We start from the raw sequence: 11,593 nt of genomic DNA, 5'->3' as shown, positions 1-11,593 counted from the left end.
AAATAAGATAGCAAGAAGAAAATCTAAAACTTTTACATAAAAATAAGTAATTGACTTTATATAGAAAAATTGACAATATACAATGAACAATGAAATAAAATATTAATGACTATATTAAATAAATTTATGCAGATATTTTTGTATTTATTTAAAATATTCAGAATAACTCAATTAGTAAATTAAATCTCAATTTATTGAAAAAAATTATGGCAGAAATGTTTACATTTGTTTGACAAAATATACATGCATAGATTGATTTATCATTAGTATACTCCTGGTAACATTTTATGTAAAAAAATTATTGATTTTCTTAGATGGCATTTAGTATATACTGTATTTAAATAATAGCTATTAACTGAAAAGTTTTCACTTGTTATCTAAATGAAGTAGAAAAATATCATATGTGAAAATTATAGAATAGAAAAATTTCTTAATTAAATTGGAAACTAAATTCATTTGGATAGAACAATAATTCTTCAAATAACTTTTAATTCAGCAATATACAATATGAATAATTTAAAACATTGTTAATTTCAAATTATTGAAAACCTTGTTTTACTACACTAATGAAGGCTACTATTATTTTATTTGTAAAGTTCTTAATAATTTTAAGTTTCTAAATCATGTATCTTCTGAACATTTTTACTACACATATCAGTTAATTTTCAGAAATAATTCAATTAATTTCTATAAAACTGAAGTTTGTGAAGGGCACACTTTACTTGAGCAGAGTTAGCTGAAGTTGGCTGAACAGACCAAAAACATTCCTAGTAAATTCTTATTTTTGGTTTCCTTAAAAAGTAATTTGAGTTTCTTTTTATTATTGTTCATTTAATAGTAATTCTATTAGTGAAATGATGAGACATTTGTTAACACAGATATTATATACACTGATGTGCATAAATCAAGAAAGTAAAACAAATTCAAATACATAAACAAACCTGTACAGAATTTAATCTAACTTTGTATAGGCATAAATTTTGCTTTAACTCAAACTTCTGTAAAATACCAAATAATGTTCATTGTGACAAACATAAGTTGGTCACAATGAACATTACAACATGTTTTGCAGGTTGGTCCAATGAAAAGTAAAAAAATTTATCATTGTCAGGTCTTAAGCAGATATAAAAATAAAATTAAAGCATATCTGTTGTGTATGGTTGTGTTAGGAGTAGAAGCAGATATGTTTCTACTCCTAATTTTTGTAGTATGGTATAAAATAAAAATACATTTGAAAGGAGTCAATTTTCTAGTACAAAAATATTGGAAGAATACATTCTTCTAGCAGTTTTTGTCCCATAAGTTGTTTTTAGAGGAAGTTTATTATTTGTAAGTATCCTGGCATACTCAATGGAATTTAAGGCCTTGAGGCTTGATTAATTCATTTATTGTACATCTTCACTTTCAAGGTATTCATCCACAAATCTTACCTTATGAGGATGGATATTATCATTACTTAAAACAATCTGGATCAACAGCATCTCAAAGAAGTGCACATGGTGTTCTAAGATCTCATCACAATATCGAGCACTATCAAAGTTTCGTTATTGACAGCATTAAGTGAGATGTAAGCAATTAATCATGACACCTATCCACACTAGTATCTCTCCACTTCTAAAACTATTCCTTTCCATTATATTGAAAAAATGATTTTTAGCACTAAATTTTTCCCAGATGTATTGGTGCTAAGTCAAACCAGCTCCATATTTTATGAAGCCCAGTGCAAAATATAAAATATAAATCGAACTCACTTGTGCCTATTGACCGGTGTGAAATAAATAACTTCAATTCAACGAACGTTTTCTGGACGCCTTCCGTGTCCTTCAGGTTAACTGCTGGATTCTATTATTTTTAAAAAAAGAGTTTTTTAAAAATAATAGAATCCAGCAGTTAACCTGAAGGACACGGAAGGCGTCCAGAAAACGTTCGTTGAATTGAAGTTATTTATTTCACACCGGTCAATAGGCACAAGTGAGTTCGATTTATATTTTATACACCCCGGTGTGTAGGATGATGATATGCAAAATATAAAGGCAAAATGTTTCCAAAATGTTGATGGTCAAGCAGTAACTGAGCACAAGCCCTACTTACATACAGGTACACACTCATGATGCTGCCCTGGTGCTAAGAATCATTTAGTAGCAAAACTCAACTCATCTGTAGAGTAAATTTCCTTCTGTTCAGCTGTCCAATTTTAACTGAGATCTTCTACAATCCTCCTTTGTGAAGTCTTCTGAATATAGTATACCATGATACAAATCTACCTGTTGCTAAGGAAAATTCCAAGGATAGTTGCAAGCTGTCATATGTCTATTGTGCTTTGCAGTTAAAACTACTTAGCGTTCATCCTCAACCATTGTGCCATATCAGCCTTTGGATATCCATCTAGTATATGTTTCTCTCTCTTAAAACTGTCATAATAGTTTTGAAGTGACATTTTTAGACACATTCATATATCTTAAAGCTGCTGCTTAACTTCAAACAACTTCCATCCTGCTGAAGGTGCTCTACCTCTAATTGTCAACTTCAAATCAACAAGAACATTTAGCTTTCCCAAAATGTTGCTACATCAAAAATTAAAGGAAGAGCATTTGCAGAGCTGATTTTAGTTATTCCTACTTTGCATAAATGTTGCTGCACTAGAACATTTGCATACAGTTTTACTAATCAATGGATAATCAGAATGCATGTATGCTTGCTAGTTTTAAATGAAAAAATCAACTTCATTCTTTTAAAACCAGTAAAACATGGAACTTCCTTAATTTATGCACACTAATGAATATTAATCAGGTTCTTTTTGAACAATTTGGAAGTGTGTTTAAACAATTTAAGAAAACATGAACTCAACAATACATGCATTTTGAAAAATATATAAAGAGTTAAAGATTAACCTTATAAAGAAAACACTAAAATTTTTAAACTAAAAGTTAATGAACAAAACAGTGTTAGTAAATGAGAATATGTTATTGAAAAGTGCATGTTCTTTTGTTATTCTGTTCTGTGTCTACAAGATTATAAGAATTTTTATCTTTGTCATAAACAATTTCCAAGAATTGTAAACCATGTCTACAGAAACAAAGATCAAAAATAATTCAAAAATCTACAAGCTATTTTTAGTGAATTATTCTAATCTAGTTTTTCTGATGTCTCTTCCAGTTAAACCAGACACATCCAAAATATTTATATTTTTAAAGTTACTTTAGTAGCTTGATAAGAGAACATTACAATCTATATATATTTAAAAAATAGTTCATTATTGGAGTATATGATGCAGCATTGGCTTTAAATAGGTCTGGATGTCAATGAATAATCACAAATCAGCAATATACCTAATATAACAAGCAATTTTAGTATTTTTTTTTTACTGTATAAAATGTAAACAATCTTAATTACTGTTTTAGGATATTTTTCCAAACTTAAAAAAAATTTTTCCCAAAATCATTTAGATTATTTATAGACTTGTGCATAAAAGATTTTTTAAAAACTTCCTTAATTCTCAGTCATTTCCACATTAGTTTTCCTGAAAAGAGAAAAAAATTTTATAACAACTCTTTGCTCTAATTCCAAATCCAAGACTATTTAGAAACTGTACTAGAATTGCAACTGTCAATGAACAACTCAAAAGTTAGAAGGTAAACTTGTTTAAAAATACACAAAAAAACAAAAAAAAACAGTAGTGTGTAACACACAACAAAAGTGACATCATCAATTTCACTACTACTAAAATGTTCATCATCATTAATATATCTTAAAATAATTTTTATAGTATTATTTCAATACAATTACACTTTTATTCTATATATTTTATAAATATAATCTCTTAAAGATATTAACTTAGTTACAAATTTTTGTACACAAATCTTAACACAAAAACCTTTAAAAATGCAACCTTTTTATTCACCTCATCTATTTTCTTACAAGTCTAAGAAAATTCAAACATTTTAAAAAGTTCCAGAACAAATTTCATTATAGAAATCAAAATCATTCGATTTTTCTGTTCCCGAGGAAGGCCATTCAAACTGGCCAAAAACGTTTGGAATAAAAAGGCTGCATTTTTAAAGGTTTTTGTGTCGAAGTTTGTGTATTATTTAAGTGGTTAGAGAAGAGTACAAATTTTTCTGAAAGTTATCCTTCAGATTACACACATTATATAAGTGTGACTTGTGTTATAAAATAATAATGTGTACATACTGCATAATTATTTTTATTCTAATTCCTCAGACAAAACATACTCAGATTTTAATTTTTGAAATAAAAGTTGAAAATTTGATATATTCAAAACACATTCAGTAAAGTTTACTTTAAGGACATTATCCATATAAGTATATACATAAAATTAAGTTCTGAACAAGGGATTTGGACCCCTCAAATTTTTACACTAGAGGACTGATTTCAGGGATCTATATCTCACAAAGGGTCACATGTGGACTATTGGTTCCTTTGACTTTTTTTATTCCTACAGGCATAGTCTACAGCTCAGATAAGGTCCCAACCACCTCGTTGGGGTTACATTCGTACCAGTGTATTTAATATATAGCTAATCCCTACTCAGTGGCATGTTATCCTATGGGCAAAAAGGGCAATTGCATGGGCCCCCACCAACAGAGTCCAAAGCAACTTTTTATATGAAAATATTCTCCCCCCCAGAAAAATGTCTGAAGTCTGAACACTATACATGGGATCCTCCTAATTCAAATTTGCATGGGGCCCCATGAGGCCATAACACACCACTGTCCCTACTAAAGACTCAAACCATGATGTTCTGTACTTTTGAGCCAATTTATAATTAGATTTAATTATTTATTACAGCAGTAATAGATGAACATGTTAATATTATATTTACGAAATAAACATATAAATTTAATTTTCTTTTATAGATTTGGCTCTTAGAAAATCAATCATACCAGAATTTAAATACCGTAAACTTCTTCCATGCAAAGCACCTGAAAAATAAATCATAAATATTTCAACGCTTCGAGATCAATATATAGTTTCGTATCGAGAAAAAATAAACATAGATACGTATGCGATAAAATAAATATAGTTACTATTTCGCCATTGAAAACGTTTTTGAAAATTATCATTCAAGAGTATCGTGTCTCTTATCGATTCAAATTCAAAATTTTTTTTTTCTATTGTTACGTATGACAGCAACACCGAAAACGTATTGGTCGACGATTCCGAATTTAGTTTCGTAATTATTATTTGGCGAAAATTATAAAACGTCACAAAGCTATATTTAATTGTTATTATACGTTATAATTAAGAATAAGACGGTATTTATCGTTTAAATTTGAAAGAAGTAACGCCATTGGTATATTTGTGGCACGAGCGGTATCGCGGTCAATCCCGTTCGATCAACATGGACGTCCGAGGCGAGCGTTGTTAGGATGTCAGGCGCAATGTGATTTCTTTGATCGGCAGGTGTTTAAGGCGCTTAGAAGCGCAAAAATTTCGATGGGAAAAGAACAAGAACTCATTGAAGCAGCCAGAAGTGGTAATATATTGGTAGTTGAGAGAATATTGAGCCAAAGAGCCAAGAAAACAGGACCTTTAGCGAGGTAAGACCTGGGGAACTCGCACTTAGATCCGAGGGGTGCTTGGTTCGGATGGGATCTCCGAAACTACATTATTAACACTCTAGTAATTTTCCCATTCTTTTATCTATAATTATGAAGCGAATATGAAGAATTTCGATCAGTTTTCTGCACGTTTTTGTTTTCTTACGTGCGGCATTATAAAAGAATTAACAAATAAAAATCATCCTTGTAAATATTGATCTTAGTGATGCAGAGTGATGTCATCCGGCTCTGCTGCTATCGTCATTGGAGAGGACGTGAAAGAAAACGGAGAAAGGAATAAATATATTGTGCGTGTGTGTGTCTGTGTGTGTGTGTTTTCCATGTTTTCTCTCATTTCACAAGAAATGGAACTAATACAAATATTTAAATGGTGAATTTCTGCCGGTTCGTAAATACATTTCATTTCCTGCTTAATTGCGATCTCTTTGTGTGGATGGATGCAATTTAATTGATAAAAATTTTTTTTTTACTTCTCTGCAATGTTATAACGCGAATTTATATTTATATACAGTTCCCCCTTTTTTTTCTTGTAAAAATGGCGAAATTTATATAGTTCGTATGTCAGAATGATTAATATACGAGATACTGTAGTCCTGTATTACACACCTGTTTTAAATACAGGTGTCAAATGATTTTAGCGAAAATATCGTGTTCACTTTAAAATTATTCCCAGCAGCATTAATTATATAAATTTTCGCAGTTTAAAATATAATTTTACTCATAAATTCCTTTTTTTTCCAGCCGATTTTACCGATTTATTTCGTGAAATATAAAATAATGTCGTATTCTGTGAAGCAATTTATATTTTTATAAGCTGTAAAAATGCTAATTTTGTTTTATTTCAATGAAATTATTTTAGTTTCTATCGATAGTTTCATTTCCTATCATCATAAACATCTTTATCTTTTTTTGCTCCGATATCTTTCAGTACAATAATTCAAAAACATCGATTATTTTTGGCCGTAATCTTATCACAAATATAATAAAATCGGCAAAGATTATTTTATCTTAATATTCATTGTATAATCGAGTTACTTATTTACTTTCAGAATACCGATTTATCATAATTTAGCACGCGATTATCCGTAAATTTAACTTAATAAAGGTAAAAATAATAATATAACTTAATAGTAATCGATACAATCTATATTTAATACTAAAATATACAAGAAATATAAATGAAAACGTGTTTTAATGGCTTTTTTTTAACTCCAAGGTATTCTTATGTGTGTAATTATTTTAAATTATTAATTTAAATAATAATAATTTCTCCATTGATACTTGAGAACTTAAGAATTCTGAACATTCAACACTGATTTAATGGTGAAATAATGTAATGAAAACAGAAATCCAATACAAACTGTTACACAAAATCCAATTATTTTTATTCATTTTTCAGTTGAGTGTAAAATAATTGGAATGGATTCTTCTTCAAATTAAAAATGATTTATTCACAAAATTCCACACACTCAATTATAAATCTATGGAAACAATTATATGCATCTAAGATTTCTTAATTTTTCCATTATAAAATTTAATAATAATAATCATTATTATTATTATTATTATTGTTTTATGAAACCGAATTTTTTAATTAATGGAAATTATTTCCAATTGAAAGGATTTCAACAATTAAATTTTATTATATATTGTAGTTGAATCTTTTGATTTGTTTGTAATTATTTTGCAATGAAATATTCTATTGATAAATTGAAAAAAATATTCTATTATTCATTCATTTTACTTCTCACAAGCTGTATGTAGGGAAAGCAAATCGATTGTTGTTGTTATTATTAGTTTTATTATACTTTGAATTTCAAATAGGTCAGTGAAAGAGAAGATTTTTCTTTGAAAAAATTTAATTTTTTTTTTAAATATTATTATTATTATTATCAGTAATTGTATGCCATAATACATTTAAAAAACTAATAAAATAAACTTCTATTGGAATGAATTTTAATATACTACTATCGAAATTAATTTAGAACACGAATTTCTTCATTAATCTTCTTTATTGAACGTTTATAGACAGCTGATTAACACCTTCCTCTTAATGATTTAGTAATTTTAAATGGAAGAATGTGAAGTGCTAGTGCTTAATTTCGGTCAAGAAAAATTTGTTTATTTAATAAATCATCATCTGCCTTTCATTTATAGTAGAAATAGAAGTGACCTTTGCATGTTTGTTAGGAAGGAAAGCTGCCACAAGATCAATAACTCAGTTTTTTTTTTCTCCTCAGCATTTTCTATAAATTTCGTTGTAGATATACCACTGTTAGCTAATGCATTCATTAAATATACATCTACAGTATTAACTATTTAATGACGCATTGATTTTAATAGGAGAGAATGGATACTTAAGTGAGTTTTTAAACTCGAGATTTCGCCTTATTGATTTCACATGGATTTCAATATAATCGTTGATGTAGAAGAAATGCAATTTGAAAAGAAATACGCGGCATTTTTAATTAAAAAAAAAAAATAGATGTAAACGTTGCATTTACTATAGGAATTTGTATTAAAGCGAAAAACTTAGTGTCTCATTTGTTGAACACAATATTTATTTATTGATACTGAACACGAAACAGCACTAATGATAGTTTGTCTCGCTAGGAATATATATACACACACATTCCATCTTAATATAGATATTTATATATTATTAATTAGTATAATTTGATATATTTGGCATTCAGAACGCTCTTTATTCTATTAATAAAGCATGACCGCATGACCCCAGTGAATAATATCGTTTGTATTTTTTCTTCTTTTTAATCAATGTTAAAAGTTCATTTGGGGGATGAACTCTAGCTTAATCGTTTAAAAAAGTGGAAGTTTTATCATCTGAGAAGTTAAAACATGCAAAAATTTTGCTTTATAACGCTTAATTGAATACAAAATCTGTAAATATTATATAGCATACACCCTGTTTAAATTTTGATTCATTTACTTAATTAAATTTAACAAATCCGTCCGTGTTTTAATTAATTTTAAAATTATGATTCATTGCTTTGTTAGGTTTAATTACATTTCGACTCCTGTTTAAATTTAAAAACTACCGATTTTCGTGTAAAATCGATATATATTAAAGGCTCCTAATAGCAAACCACCCCCTTAGTAAAATAGAAACAAAGCAAAACAGAAGAAATTGCAAGACCCTAAGATATTCGCCGAATTAATAATTTCCGAATTAATTTTCCAGAAAAATAGCCGTAAAATTTTATAAATTACTTCCTCGGGATGTTGCCAAAAATAATTTTAAATAGAATAAATGGTCCCTTTGGACAAAGGACACGTTAGAGTTTGCAGATGTGTCGTAGTCAAAAGTTGCTAATGGCCTTGGGACTGTCTGGATTGCCTCTTCACTTGGAAACAACAGGTGGTATAGGGTCATGAGCTTTTTAGTGGTACGTGTTCGATAATATACGTCACGTTTTTCGATTTGTTACGATGATATCGGAAAGAATTTCACGAGAAAAACATTTTTTTTTTTTTAAGATTGCTTCCTCCATTGCAATAATAATTTTGACCTATGGAAATCGGTGATAAGATCGAAGGTCCAGCCCGCTGATAGTTATCAGGAAACATTGTTTTTTTCTTTATAATTTAATGGTTTGATTATTCGGAAAAAGTTTTATGGTTCAATTTAATATAGATTAGTTTTTTTTCAATGCAACATGAGTAACTCTCGTTAATTCGATTCAGTGATTTGTGAACTGTTAACCTGGATCGGTTAATTCGATATTAAATCTTAATATAAAGTTATGTAATGTAGTTTTAAAAAAAATAAGTTCGATTGGTCATCATCAAAAATCATTTTCCAAATTTTTTCTTTCATTCTAGATTTTTATATGGGATGTAAAATAAGTTAAATTACCTGATATATTAGTATTAATAATAATGTATAATTTGATATTCACTCTGATATTATCTAAGACAATGCTTCAATTTTTGAATTATAAAACCTTTTATTATAATTAAAATATTTAAGGGAATTCCTGTTAAGATTTAAATATAAATTAAATAGAATTAAATTAGAAAAAAATAATTGTGGTTGCATCGAAAATTTCATTTTATTTAAATTTTTCTTTCGTTTGTTTATTCAGCAGGCGCTTTATTTATTTTTTAAAATTGTTATCTCAATTAATTACTCGTTTATCTTTTGTATCTCTCGATAGCAGAATGCTTCCTGTAATATTAAATTTAAAAAATAGTAAGCTTTGCATTAAATATTTAATGATATAAATCTGTAAAGAATAATCTTATACTTTGATACAAAAATAGATAAACCCCACTTCATTTTTCTCTAATATTGATTTTTATTCACCTACCAACTATTAAGTCCTGGAGCAATGTTTTTCTTGTTAAATGTTTCTTTATACAGGATTATTTCCGGTTTTATATATATATATATAACTTTCTTCTACTTATTCCTTATACCCGTTTCTTTCAGCATGACTCTAACCTTTTTTCCTGTTTTTCTTTCTCGTTTAGCTATTTACTTTTTCATTTACTATTTTTTTTTTTTTTCCTTTATATTATTTGGAAAGCTTAAAGTCGTTAGTAAATGAAGTACAGGAAAAAGTCTTTGTGTACTATACAATTTTGCAATTTTTAAGTGTATTTTGTACATGTTCTTAATGGAATATCTTACCTTTTGTACGTTTTTAGTGTCTAAAATATAAAGTTTTACTTGAAATATAATGAAATACCCCATGGATTCTTAACCTGGGGTTCGAGGACTCTACTAGATTTCTGTAGATCAATAGATTTCGGGAGGTCGGTGTACTTTGGTATGGAAAAAATTAAGTTTTTTTAATAATATTTTTACCGATCTCTAATTATTTAATCCATTAGTAAATTAGCTGATAATTTTTAATATTTAATTAAAATAGTTATAAAAAAATATATTTTAATACACAGGATTACAAAGTAAATCCATTGTATTTTATTTTATGTATTTATATTATTCTGGAAGGGGTCCACGGCGCATAAAAAAGGTTAAGAAACCCTGAATTAGGTACATTTATTTATTATATAGAAAATTATGTGTATAGAGGAAATCGCTATAAGAAAATTGGAGGAATTGAAGTAATTTTCTGTGAGATTAATTGGTGAACAATTTTATTTTATTAGTAAAATCGCCGTATTAATTATCTTAATTTTATATTTCACTCTTTGCTACCATTAAACAAATATGTAGAGAGAAATGTTTATTAAATTATGCAAGATTTATTAATATGGGCATTGGCGTTATCCATAAAAGAAATCAATTAAAGTAGAACATATTTACAGAGAAATTTAGAAAAGTAAGGCAATATTCTGAATTAGTCGAGTCATTTTCTTGAAACGGAAAATATAAACTGTGAAATATTTCAAATCTTTCAGTACGAGGAAGGAAGTGGAATCGTTTTCTAAATGCCCCTCGTGAGATCATTGCTGTGAATAATGAACACTCGGTAATAGCACCGGAAATAGCGGCTTGTTACTATAATTATTGAAATGAAATTTCAAATATTCCATATTTAATATATTGTAGATATCTGTTTAAATACAAATTTAAAAAATTAATTTAATTTACTTTTACTTTATACAGGAACAAGTGAAGAAAAAGTAATTGAGTTTGGAGAAATAATTAATTAATTATTATTATTATTGAAAGGAAAATATTGTGGGAGAGAAGAAGAGGAAGATGCGGATTAAGGAAATAGAATATTTTTCTTTATGATAGGCCCGAATTGGGACCCTATGAGGCCCTATGCAATCAACTCTCGTGAGATCCTACACGATAAACATTAACTTTTCATTTAAAAGTCTTGTTAAATAACGAAGAAAGTTGGTTTTTATGGGCCCTTTTTACCTTTCGTCACTATACAATTGCGTGTTTTGCACAATGGTTAATTTATCCCTGTATTTTGAATACTTTTATACAAGAAAAATGTTTTTTTAATTGTTTTTACTGTTATTTTGGGACGAAACACTCGAATAATTTACTGTAATATATAATATAA

At 28.0% G+C, this 11,593-nt stretch overlaps 1 protein-coding gene across 4 annotated transcripts in view; it reads left to right on the top strand.

Annotated features, from left to right (window-relative positions):
- The first annotated feature begins 5,247 nt into the window (after positions 1–5,247).
- The window catches only part of LOC136974107 (ankyrin repeat and SAM domain-containing protein 1A), a 55,962-nt gene continuing 49,616 nt past the window's right edge, over positions 5,248–11,593 (top strand). For 3 of the 4 annotated variants that reach the window (XM_067269147.1, XM_067269076.1, XM_067268938.1), the window contains exon 1: positions 5,248–5,561. In XM_067269147.1, the coding sequence (XP_067125248.1) occupies positions 5,458–5,561 (104 nt within the window). In that variant the 5' untranslated portion in view covers positions 5,248–5,457. The remainder of the gene's footprint in view (positions 5,562–11,593) is intronic. The other variant, XM_067268994.1, reaches the window with a different exon arrangement.

Source organism: Centruroides vittatus, unplaced genomic scaffold (genome assembly GCF_030686945.1).
Source record: "Centruroides vittatus isolate TY-2023 unplaced genomic scaffold, ASM3068694v2 contig_10, whole genome shotgun sequence".
NCBI lineage: Eukaryota > Metazoa > Arthropoda > Arachnida > Scorpiones > Buthidae > Centruroides > Centruroides vittatus.
Note: the sequence above shows the minus strand (reverse complement) of the source record. Positions and strands in the feature narration are given on the sequence as shown.